The sequence below is a fragment of the Lissotriton helveticus genome, chromosome 5_1 (genome assembly GCF_964261635.1).
Source record: "Lissotriton helveticus chromosome 5_1, aLisHel1.1, whole genome shotgun sequence".
Taxonomy (NCBI): domain Eukaryota; kingdom Metazoa; phylum Chordata; class Amphibia; order Caudata; family Salamandridae; genus Lissotriton; species Lissotriton helveticus.
The window spans coordinates 217238905-217251299 of NC_136065.1; the positions used below are offsets into that span (position 1 = coordinate 217238905).

A 12395-nucleotide genomic window follows, 5' to 3' on the forward strand; every position below is an offset into this window, starting at 1 on the left:
AGGCATATCGAATGCTCAGCTTAGTAAGATAGTGGGGTCAATATTCCATCAAGCTCAAAAGCGTTTCCTCCCAGGCAGGCAGATGCTGGATTTGGTTTACTCCCTAATAGGCTTGGTCGATCTGGCAACAATGCAAGGGGTCTCTCTCTCCATCATTAATGTTGACACATAAAAAGTCTTCGACCAAGTCAATTGGCAGTACTTAAATACCACCTTGAAGGCTTTTGGTTTCAGATAAATTTTTAGGGAAGTCCCTACAAAAATATATAAAACCCCCCTGGCCCAGATCTTGGTTAATTGAAGTCTTACATCAGCAGTAACAATTCAGCGAGGCACGAGGCAAGGGTGTCCATTATCCCCTATCTTTTTGATCTGTATATCGAGCCATTGGCCCCAAGTTTAAGGCAGAATGATAAAAATTTCCCCCTTTAAAGTTAATGGGGTTACTAGGAAGGTAGCATTGTATGCGGACAGCCTCATTTAATTGTCCTCAATCGATAACCCCACGTTATCTGAGTTACTGGTTGAAGTTCAAGCTTTTGGCAACATGTCGGGAGATCAAGTCAATAGTGACAAGACCGAGATTATGACTTGGAATACTCTAGCTCAGGGGGTGAGGCTTGTTAAGTAACTAAGATACCTGGGAGTAATAATAACTCAGGACATAGGAAAGATCCCTAAAATAAACCTAGAGAAAGTTTCTAAGGAGGTGGAGATCTTATTGAAGAGATGGCAGAGTTTGCCGTTATCTCATTATGGGCAAGTCAATCTAATTAAAACGTGTGTCCTCCCCAAGTATGCCTCCCTTTTTAATAATATATCCGTGGTATTTGATAAAAGTGATCTTCTTAAAATGCAGGGTAGGATCTCCTCATTTATCTGGGCTGCTAAAGGGATCAGGCTGTCCTGTAAGAAACTAAGGCGGAAATTGTCACAGGCAAGTATGGGTCTGCTGGATCTTCTGTTGTACTGCTGGTCATACCAATTAAAAAACTGCAGGATGTTACTTTTGAAGCCAGACAGCTCCCTGATTGGCAGTATGTTCAAAGCTATGCTTTTAGACCTAGATGAGGTAGGCTTCATGCACAAATTTGGTGCCACCCCCAGATTTAAGTACTATCAAATCTTCTCATGGTGTAAGAGCCAATGTTGGTCTACCCCTGAGGATACCACCATGGAAGACGAGTTACAAGACTCAAATGTAAAACAAAAAGGAAGTAGGACTGTGGTACTACTACCTTCTTGCTGCAGCGGATAGAAAAATGGAGCATCCACACCTGGTCTGGGAGAGGTGCTTGCCAAGTGAAGATCTGGAAAATTTATAGCAAGTATCCTTAGATATTTTATACCCATTGATTAAATCTGGTGCACTCAGGAAGAATCACTTTTTCACACTCCACAGGATGTATTGGTCTCCTTTGAAGCTCGAAAAAATATGGGGTAATGGGGAAGCAAAGTGTATGAAACATTTTTGTGGCTTGCCCCGTGATTCAAGAATTTTGGGGCAGTGTAGGTAAGACCTTGTTCGGTGTTCTTGGCACAGAGGTCGAGGTAAGCCCTTCTCTTATCCTTTTTGGTATTGTACTGAAGCCCAAAGGGGTGCTGGGGCTCTCAGGGTTACAAAGTAAGGGGCCCATTATGATCGCGGACGGACTCAAGACCATAGAGGAGGAGGGAACCTCCGCATGGCCTGCGGAGTTCCCTCCTGTCCAATTAGGATGTGACCGCCACCCTGGCGGTCACATCCTCTATTTTTACCATTGCGGCGGGTGCGGCTTCAAGCTGTACCCGCCGCAATGGTAAAAATGCATACATTACATTTGTATGCACACAGCGGCAGGCACCGTGCGGTGCCTGCCGATTTCTGCACACAAATGCAGGGGGGTACCATAGGTACCCCCCATGTGCACCCCCCAACCCCCCTTCACCCAGGGGGCCCGCAAGAGGCCCCCGCAGTGAAGTTCCACATGCTTTCCCACAGCGGAAAACCCGCTGCGGAAAAGCATTTTTTTAAGCCCATCCTAATATGGCTGGCGGTGTCTGAGAGACACCGCCACCATATTAGAGCTTTTCCGCCGCGGTTGTAAGCCAACCGCGGCGGAAAAGCTGCGGACGGAAACCAGGACCCACCAGCCATCCTAATGTGGCGGTGGGTCTTTGGTGGGTCCGCTGCGGTTTTTCGGCATCCTCCGGGCCGGCGGTGGCTTCCGCCGGCCCGGAGGATACGGAAACACCGCAATCGTAATAGGCCCCTAAATTGGGATTCTACTTAGTTCTTTTAGCAAGAAGGAAGATTTGTAAATTATGGCGCCAAGCTGTGCCCCCAACATGGAGAGCTTGGTGGAATGCGGTATGTATTTTAGATATTTAGACCAAAAGGTTAATCTGAATAGAGATAGATAAGATCTGGGGTTATTTTGGAATTTGTTAGACTGTACAGATGCTGTTTAAACTATTTTATACTATCCAATGATTATACCTCTTGGTCGGCTCACAATGTGTGGTGCGACTGGGCTTCACATAAATACCATGAGCTGAGTCTGGACCCCTTAGATAAGAGCAACAGGGGTGGCACAAATCAAGAGGTTGTTTCATCTACAGAGGTCATATGAGGCAATAAAAAAAAAACAATTAACAAGCAAATTAAAAACAATAACTAATAAATTAGTTAACACAATTAACACTATAAAATAACTTTAAATTAATAGTATAAAAACAACTTATTAAAATTAAATTGCTTTCCACCCTACTCCCCTATCAACACACAAGACTTAAAAAAAGACACAATTACGTAATTATTAATTAACTAATATTTATTAATATCCAAATAATAAATAAATAATACATTAATAACTACATTTACCAATATAAAATATTAAAACCATAAATATTAATTAATAAAAAAATACATTAATTATAATTAAAATGCTTCCCACCCCACTCCCCTATAAACCCACAACCCACTCCTAAAAAATTATACAATTAACATATTTAACAATTAATTAATAATTATTAATAACCAATTAATAAATCATTAATATTAAATCAACTATCACATAATAATTAATAAATACATAAATATTAATTAATACAAATTATTAAACAATTAATAATTAATACATTACTTTCCACCCCATTCCCCTACAACCCACAAACCGCTACGGAAATAAAACACAAAATGTATTTTAAACATAAGTAATGACTTCTAAAATATTATTAATAAATGTATTATAATTAAATTACTTCCCACCCTATTCCCCTATAAACCACAACCTGCTACAGGACTAAAAAGCAAAATGTTGTTAAAAAAAATTAATTACTTATAACATTTTAACACATATATTCAAACACAAAAGCAATACTTACACAAAAATATAGAACACATTCATTTAAATTAAATACTAACATACATAACACTAACTACAAAAACTATATTTTTAACATCGATATTTAAAAAAAAGATATTTCTTACCTTTAACTCGATATTCTTGTCAACGATATTCTGACTGTCGATATTCTGGCATGACGATATTCCAACATCAATATTCTGATAGGTCGATCATTTTAACTCAATATTTTGTGTGTTTACCAGAAGGAACACATAACAATGTCCCCTTCCAGGGAGTTTTTATGTTGATTACCACCATCCCATTGTAAAGGAACTTGTTAAAACCTTTGTAGCAAGGCCTGCAGGGCCTCATTTATGGCATTTTGGCATAGGGCAGGTCAGCAAAGCCGCTTGCTGCGCTGCACTGCCCTACGCCAAAATGAAAGGGCAGAAATGTACTGTGTTTAAGTGGTACAGTGCATTTCTGTCCTTTCTACCTGCCCTGGTGCAGATTTGGCTCCTTTGCACCAACATAAACACCCTTGCACGATCATGTAAAGGTGCTTCTGATGCAGGCATGATTGTTTTTCTGCAGGAAGGAGTACCTTCCTGCACCAAAACAATCGCATGAGGCATTTTTCTCTTCCTTTGTGACCTGCAGAATCAGGAGGTATACAAACTTTATGCTTGCACAGGTTTACATCGGTCAGTAAATCTGAGGCAGCACCAGATTTCATGTGCTGCATGGGAAAACCCACAGCAACACTCATGGTACAGAGTAAGGTGATGCAGCGATTTACGCTGCATTGCTATACTCCTGATCTAAAACTCCTGATTTATGAGGCCACTCAAAGCCACAGAGGGTGGTTTCATAAATCTATGGGAGCCTTGTGTCACGCATGTACCACTTTACATGGCGCAAAGGTGATGCAGAGCTGTCATAAATAAATTCCTCCGATTTTGTAACAGTTCCATGTGCTACTGCGAATAGGGTTTTTTAGGTTCTTTAATTTCTGATGATGAAACACTAATAATCTTTTTTGATATACCAGTGTAGAGGAAACTGCAGAAGGTTTCATAACACTAAGAAAAGTGTTTTTTCCAAAAAAATGAGGTTTTATTAAATGAAGAACTTTCAGAGGAATCCCTTAATAGTCTCCATATTATCCCACCAACTTGATAACTTACAATCCATCCTCCTCCATCGGTGTCCATGTCACAGAACACAGTCATGGGTTTGCCATCCTCAGGGCAGATGGTGTACCAGCCGCTCAGAAGGACCCCTCTGTCCAGCAGCTCCTTGCAATTCTTTGCCCCTGCATCAAGGATTGATGATAAGACAACATATTATATATGGAAGACAGGTATAAGCTATGGGAACTGTTATCTGGTTCTAAATCAAAATTCATAGAAAAGAACAATAGAGTTTTTAAAAAGAATGTCACAGAAAATAAAATATATTTTTATATAGAGAAGCAGAAAATGGATGTATGACGTTACAACGCATACTATTACAACCCATGCTTTTACAACGCAACTTTTACAACGCATGATCCATTACAACGAATACCATTACAACGCATTTTTTTACAACGGAAATACCTTTACAACGCATACCATTACAACGTAAGTATAGGTAAGTATATCATTTTTAAAAAAAATGTAAATTATTAAATTTAATATAATTTACATTTATTTAATTTTAATTTAATTTAATTATTTTTAAAACACCCTGAACCCTAAAAATACCCCTTTACCCAAAAACCCAAACCTAGCCCTGAACCCTAAAAATACCCCTTTACCCAAAAACCCAAACCTAGCCCTGAACCCTAAAAATACCCCTTTACCCAAAAACCCATACCTAGCCCTGAACCCTAAAAATACCCCTTTACCCAAAAACCCATACCTAGCCCTGAGCCCTAAAAATACCCCTTTACCCAAAAACCCAAACCTAGCCCTGAACCCTAAAAATACCCCTTTACCCAAAAACCCAAACCTAGCCCTGAACCCTAAAAATACCCCTTTACCCAAAAACCCAAACCTAGCCCTGAACCCTAAAAATACCCCTTTACCTAAAACTCAAACCTAGCCCTGAAACCTAAAAATACCCCTTTACCCAAAAAACCAAACCTAGCCCTGAACCCTAAAAATACCCCTTTACCCAAAAACCCAAAACTAGCCCTGAACCCTAAAAATACCCCTTTACCCAAAAACCCAAACCTAGCCCTGAACCCTAAAAATACCCCTTTACCCAAAAACCCAAACCTAGCCCTGAACCCTAAAAATACCCCTTTACCCAAAAGCTCAAACCTAGCCCTGGCCCCTAAAAATACCCCTTACACAAAAACCCATACCTAGCCCTGAACCCTAAAAATACCCCTTTACCCAAAAACCCAAACCTAGCCCTGAACCCTAAAAATACCCCTTTACCCAAAAACCCTAACCTAGCCCTGAACCCTAAAAATACCCCTTTACCCAAAAACCCAAACCTAGCCCTGAACCCTAAAAATACCCCTTTACCCAAAAACCCTACTTACCTATACTTACGTTGTAATGGTATGCGTTGTAAAGGTATATGCGTTGTAAAAAAATGCGTTGTAAAAGCATGCGTTGTAAAAGTTGCGTTGTAACGGGTGCATACCGCAGAAAATGATCCGCCAATTCAAATTAGACCAGTCACAGCAGGCACTAAAAGTGCTTACAGTCAGAAGGAAGGCAGTTCTGCAAAAGACACACTAGATTGGCAAAGGGCTAAGATTTTGGCCCAACGTCTTACTTTTGCTCTTATTGCAAGGCCTGTACCTCAAACATATAATACAGGCCTACAGGTATGTTAAAAATGTGCTTCTTAAAGGATACAAATATGCAAAAAGGTGTTCTTTATAAAACCCACAACAGGATTGGTAAAAAGAGCAGGTCTTACTATCATCAAAATGCATGATAATCAATATACCGCCCTCAGAAAGATGAAAGGTTGAGCTGACTTTGTCAGGATTCGAGCTTCAGAATTGCTAACAGGGAGAGCTTAACTAGATGAGGCATCTTGCCAACTAGTGAAGTGTAGGAGTCCTCAACTCGGTAGTTGATACATAGACATAATACCCAGTCCTCGAGTATACAGGAGATGCCAATGTCATCAGTTTGACAATGATGTCCTAAAAATTAAAAACTGTCTGGAGAATAATCCCTTAATCCATTCACTTTCAAAATTATTGTCCTCCACACCACACCTCATAATACTGAGACAGCAAGAACAATGCCTTCTTCAAGTCCCTCATTTCTAAAAATAAATACCAAACCTTCTTACATTTGAAACCAGGCCATATTAATCAGGTAGGGGGCCATTATGATGGCGGGCGGATCGCCACCGCTGTGCCGGTGGTGGCAATACGCCTGCCATCACATCACAATTTACCCCCGCCATAATACTATGGGGGGGGGGGTACTGCGGCAGACGGAAAGTCTGTCCGCTGCTTTTCCATCAGATGGCAATCGTCACGATTGCAGGCACCACCATCCATATTATGATGACTGCGGTGGGAATGCCTTTCCATGGCGGACTCCGCCATGGAAAGGCATGCACAAAATGACAACGAGGGCCCGTTGGGAGGACCCTGGGGGTCGGTGGCGTTACTGGGGGGGTACCTATATTACCCCCTTCATTGCCATGCACAAGGTGGCAGGCACCACGCGGTGTCTGTCACGTTGTGCATGGCAATGCCAACATGCCTCTTTGGCATTGCGGCAGGTGCTGCTTACAGCACCGCCCGCCGCAATGTCAAAGATGCAGGATGCGACCACCAGGGTGGTGGTTGCATCCTAATTGGCAGTGCGGGACCGACGCACCATTGGCGGCTGCTCCCAGCACCACTAGGGTGACGGGTGGCATCCTAATGGATGCCTAAGTTAGGAGTGAGTAAATGCGTTTGAAAATTATTTATTTCATCTTTTGGCGGGGTTCTAATCCACTGAAGAGGCGTCAAAAAGCCCCAACCTAGGCAGGGAGTTGGCAAAAGTGCCTTCATATTGTGCACCATGAACATAACCTTCCTGAAGTCTGATTGACAAGATTGGCACCTCAACACATCACATTTCGCATTCCACATTCCGGGCAAGGTGATCTGGAATGTGGAATGTACTGACAAGCACATCACCACAACTGCTTTAGGTACATACACAATCCTAATTTGTTTTGGGCTTTTCTGGTCAAAACAATAGAAGATTCACAAGATTACATTTCTTTTTCCCGCTTGGATGAATTCATCTAGTAGTGTTTTGAGTTCATCTCTCACATTCAAGGGAACTCCCCCAAACTTTGTTTAACTAGTATCACCTTTTGCTGTAATGTAACGTTGTGGAAAAAAAAAGCCCCCGTTCATCTTTCTGAACTCATGAGAAAACATCTCTGGGAACTTATCCTTTATCAATGTCCCACAACCTGAATCCCTAATCCCTAACACCTGTTCTTTCATCTAGGATAGTTCCTAACTTCCATAGATCCTTCCAGCCATGAACACTGACCCTCTCTTTCAGACAGAAATAATAAATCTAACAATTGTTCTAAAAATTAATCCGTGGTAATGATGCCAGTAGAACCTAAATCAGTCATCAGGGATAACTACTTCCACATGGATGTGGCATAACACTTCGGGCGGAGGGGGTCATGGTTTACTGGTCCTGCTGCTTGTGCATTTAAGTGTTTATAGTGCTCACAACCCATCTAGTCTGCCCAGAAAAACAATCAATAATTACAATAAAAGAAGGGGGCTTTTTTACAGTGTTTTTGATCTCTGCAATCTGTAATTTGTGTGCATTCTTTTCACTTGCTGCTTACAATTATTATATATTCACAGTAGAAAAAATTAAGAAAGTATATAATGCAGCCCAAGAATGTATAAACAGCTAAATCTTGGTATAAAGATTGCCAATTTTCATTGTGCCTTTAACCAGATATGATGATGCAGTTCTGCAAGTACAATATTTGAAATACTTGCTTTTACTAGACCCTAGTTTGATTCCTTATCACATCACCTGCCCACAAATGCCTTTCAGGGGGTGTCTCAAACCAGTAGGGTACAAGGGCACTAGAACAGCATACATGCAGGGACACCAGCTAAACTGACTACAGTTAAACACAAAGCACATTTATTACTGGAGTTCTACAAGTTTGCCACCAAACATGCACAAGGCTACCTTCGGGCCTCAGTAAACCCTATCTCCGGTGCAGACATCCTTAGTACACTCTAATACAGCCTCTGATTTCCAACATCAGGCTCAGGCTCTAAGCTAGAGTTCCTTAAACTGTGGGGCGTGCCCCCAGGTGGTCCCTGGAGGCATATTCCCAGGGGAGCGCAAATGCTTCACTAAGTACTTGTAAATAATGATGGCTTGAAAGTACGACTTTCTTAGTTTTTTTTCCTGTTTCAGGCCGTCTTCATTTACATGAAGGGAATGAGGTTAGGAGGGCCAATTTTCACAGTGAAAAATACCTGCCATCTATTCAAGATTCTGCACAGCCCGGACATCTGTATCTATTCTTAACATGGCTTTTCTGTCTTTGTGTATTTTAGTTATCATTCAGAGGTCATTAGGACAGCAGTAGAACACATTTTAAAGTCTTCTCTTTAAACATTTTCTATTTAAAGTATGTGGTAATAAGAGGAAAAAATGACTTCTGCCTGTGATTTTTCTAACATTTGTATCAACATTAACTTAATGGTCGTGCCAGGTGTTCCCAAGTCCAGTGGTTGCGATGTAAAAAACATGGCACTAAAAACAACATTTTGATACTTTTTCACATTAATGGCAAATGCACATAAAATACTGCCCACGCCTTAAATGACACTTTAAATAAAAAAGGAAGGCAAATTGGTGGGAAATGCACTCTTTCAGATATGAAACTTTCATTGGTTAATACAGTCACTGCAGATGTCTTTTTGTCAGACCAGAGTCACAGAAGTGAATTCAGCTTGGCACAGTGCAGAATACCGACATGTATTTATATTGGTCTGGGGTCCCAGCAAGTAACAGAAAGCACTGAAAATATGAAAGTCATTATTTTAAAATTGCAACAGTTTAAGTTAGGCTGCCACACAATCATTTGGTGCATATGACGAAAACAAGGGGCATATTATCAAGGGGGTTTATCTCCGCTTTTTTGGCTTTAAAAGCCAAGAAAGCGGATATAAAATTATCTCCCTATTACCTAGCTGTCGCTAACACCAGTTAGCGACAGCTAGTAGGAGATAGCGACCATCTTGCGCCCCGCTTTGCATGTCAGTGAAATTTATCACTAATGACATGCAAAGTGGGCGTGCCAAGATGTTAGCGACTGGAAACAGTCGCTAACATCGCTATCTCCTATTACCAACTTTTGGAGATATTCGCGCTAAGCGCGAATATCTCCAAAAGCTAACACCTGCCCCTGAGAAGTTCTTAGCCATGTTATCCAATGGTAGGTGGATAACATGGCTAAGAGCATTAGCTCGATAATGCATTAATATCGCTGACTTTTCAGCGATATTCATGCATTTCGGCCGTTTTTTATCGCTTAGGAGATAAACCTTGATAATAGCAAGGTTCCTAAGCGATAAAAATTGTTGCAGTTCGGCGATAAAAATATTGCCGCTAAGCCAACATAGCAATAATTATCGCTAGTTGTTGGTAATATGCCCCCCAGTACTTCCTAAGAATACATATAGATTATATCTAACCAAGGGGGTGATCATGAGGGCGGAGGGTCCGCCACCGCCAGCCGTGCTGTTACGGGCCCACCCCCAAGGTACTGCAATTTCCCCCTTGCCAAATTATGATGGCGGTGGGAATCGTCCTAGTTTTTTGGCGGTCGCAAAGACCACTCGCCATGGTTCCGCCACAGGCAATGGTACCAATTGCCTGGTGGAGCGGTCAGCTTGGGTAGAATGATAGGGGTGCCTAGCAAGCCAAATTACAATGCTGGCTGCAGCCAGTCTTTCCATGGTGAGGAAATTGGATTTGGGTTCCGTTATGGGCCCCCCTTGTGTTGGGGGGTGGTGGTACACTGGGGATACCCATGGTACCCCCTACATTTCCCTGCACTACGTGGCAGGCACCGCGTGGTGCCTGTGCCAAATATAGTGGCGGTCGCAACGTAATACTACGTGCGGGATTGCCACCTTACAGGTGGGCACTGCAGTCCCAGTCACCACAATGAGGGCCGACGGACTCAAGACTACCCACCATCGTAATGACTCCCAAAGTGTAGACATTTTAATAGTTTCATTAAAGAGCACTTTTCAAAACTCAGCGTCTTTACATTATCTTTCAAAAAAATTATAAATAAGTTTTATCATAAAACTTCAAGTGACTGCTTAATTAGAGCACTTTAGAGTCCTCTCCCCTGACCTCCCACCTTCAGCACCATCCAAGTACTCCAGGTCCCCATTAACAATTTAGTACACCTAGCCAATTTCAACCTCTGTTTATATGCCGTTGTCCTCTCAGGAAAGTAGAGGAGTTGGGAGGAAGGAGGCCAAGAGGGTCATATTCAGATCACTGATCATCCTGACCTCTTGGGCCTCAGAAACATTGCTCAGAAAACAGCAGAACAGAGCAAAATCCATGGATAGGGTCAAGGAGAAGACCCTAAAAAGGTGGCGCTATTTGGGGTCTAATTTTTGTAATTCACAACTGGACAGGGACAGCTGTCCATCTTTCCGAATTTGATGCTCTGAAGAAGGTTTTGAAAAATGCAGATTCATTTATTTTTTATTTGTAGTGCCATCACAGCCATTAGTGCAGCAGGTGCATTGCCACTGGGGCAATGGTGTGAGTAATGACTACACCCCAATTAAGGATGTCACTAGCAAAAACGGGGGGGATGGGAGCCATTTTCCGGAATAGTAGTAGGGCCCAATCACCCCTTGCTGCACAGGGAACATATCCCAAGCAACAGAGGGGCTAAATGTGGGACTTACCTGTTGTATTAATTTTTTACAGAAAGAAGCAGACAGCCTGCATTAGGCCTCAGTCCTAGGAGTAATGGCCCAGTAGTTTGGGCAGAGGAGTAGGTTTAATTGCCACTGCAGGTTCAGTGCCACCGGGTCCCAAGGGTGTGACGTACCAACTAAACCGTATTATGGCTGTTATACCATTATACCTTTCTTATATCAGGGCTCAATGCTCCCTTGTTGTGCAAGTGTACCTGGCATTGAACCAATGGCACCAGAGAGGAGAATATTGAAGCAGAGGAGACACCTTAACCTAGGCCTCAGAGAGATAGCAGAAAGGAGGATGGTGGGTTAAAAAGGGGCAGCAGGGACTTCCTGCTTCACAAGGCATTAGCCCTTATTACTGAGAGGCAGGTGAAGTGGTGACCTTCACAGGATTGTGACGGGCCCCCTGCATCACAATTAAGACAGTCTTACATAAGAATAGAGGCATGCTGGATAGCATTAGGGCTGAGGGCATCGTTGCTGCAAAGAGACGGGAAACACATGGGAGCTCATTTTTTCTAACTGTTTCAAAATTAGAGTGATGGTTTGGCTTGGTGGGGAAAGGGTGAAAGAGGCAGAGGGGATACCCTGCTACTCAGGGCTGCAGCTATTATTAGTGCAGAAAGTGCAGTTGCATGGGGGCCCAGGAATGGCAGGGTTTCACAAAATCCCAAATAACGGCAGTAGTGAATTTTGTCTATTTTTTTTAAATGTATTTTCTCATTTATTTTTATTTATTTATTTTTTATTTAATTTCAAATATTTTTTTATTATTAAAGTACAAAAACATAACAGTACAGAGAAAAGGAAGGACGTCATACAATAATTAGCTCGCAAGATAGATACAATGAACAATGCATGGATAATTACATTCAATATGGACAGCAGGAAATAAGAAGATGCCAGTAGCATAACACATCCGTGGGAAATACACCATCGAGTCATATAATTGTCAAGCAGAGGAAGCATTGTTTCAGATATCCATACATACACTTTCTGTCTCTTGGAGCGGAAGGAACTAAGAAGACAAATATGCACCAAGCTAGCTCATCTTATGTCACAAGGCCACATGGTATCAAAAATATATAAACTCA

The 12395-nt window shown here is 41.8% G+C and overlaps 1 protein-coding gene across 2 annotated transcripts in view; it reads right to left on the reverse strand.

Moving 5' to 3' along the window:
- The window catches only part of LOC144754345 (ficolin-1-like), a 766398-nt gene that overhangs the window by 116677 nt on the left and 637326 nt on the right, over positions 1 to 12395 (reverse strand). For both annotated transcript variants that reach the window (XM_078642033.1, XM_078642034.1), the window contains exon 10: positions 4517 to 4644. In XM_078642033.1, coding sequence (XP_078498159.1) covers positions 4517 to 4644 — 128 coding nt within the window. The remainder of the gene's footprint in view (positions 1 to 4516; positions 4645 to 12395) is intronic.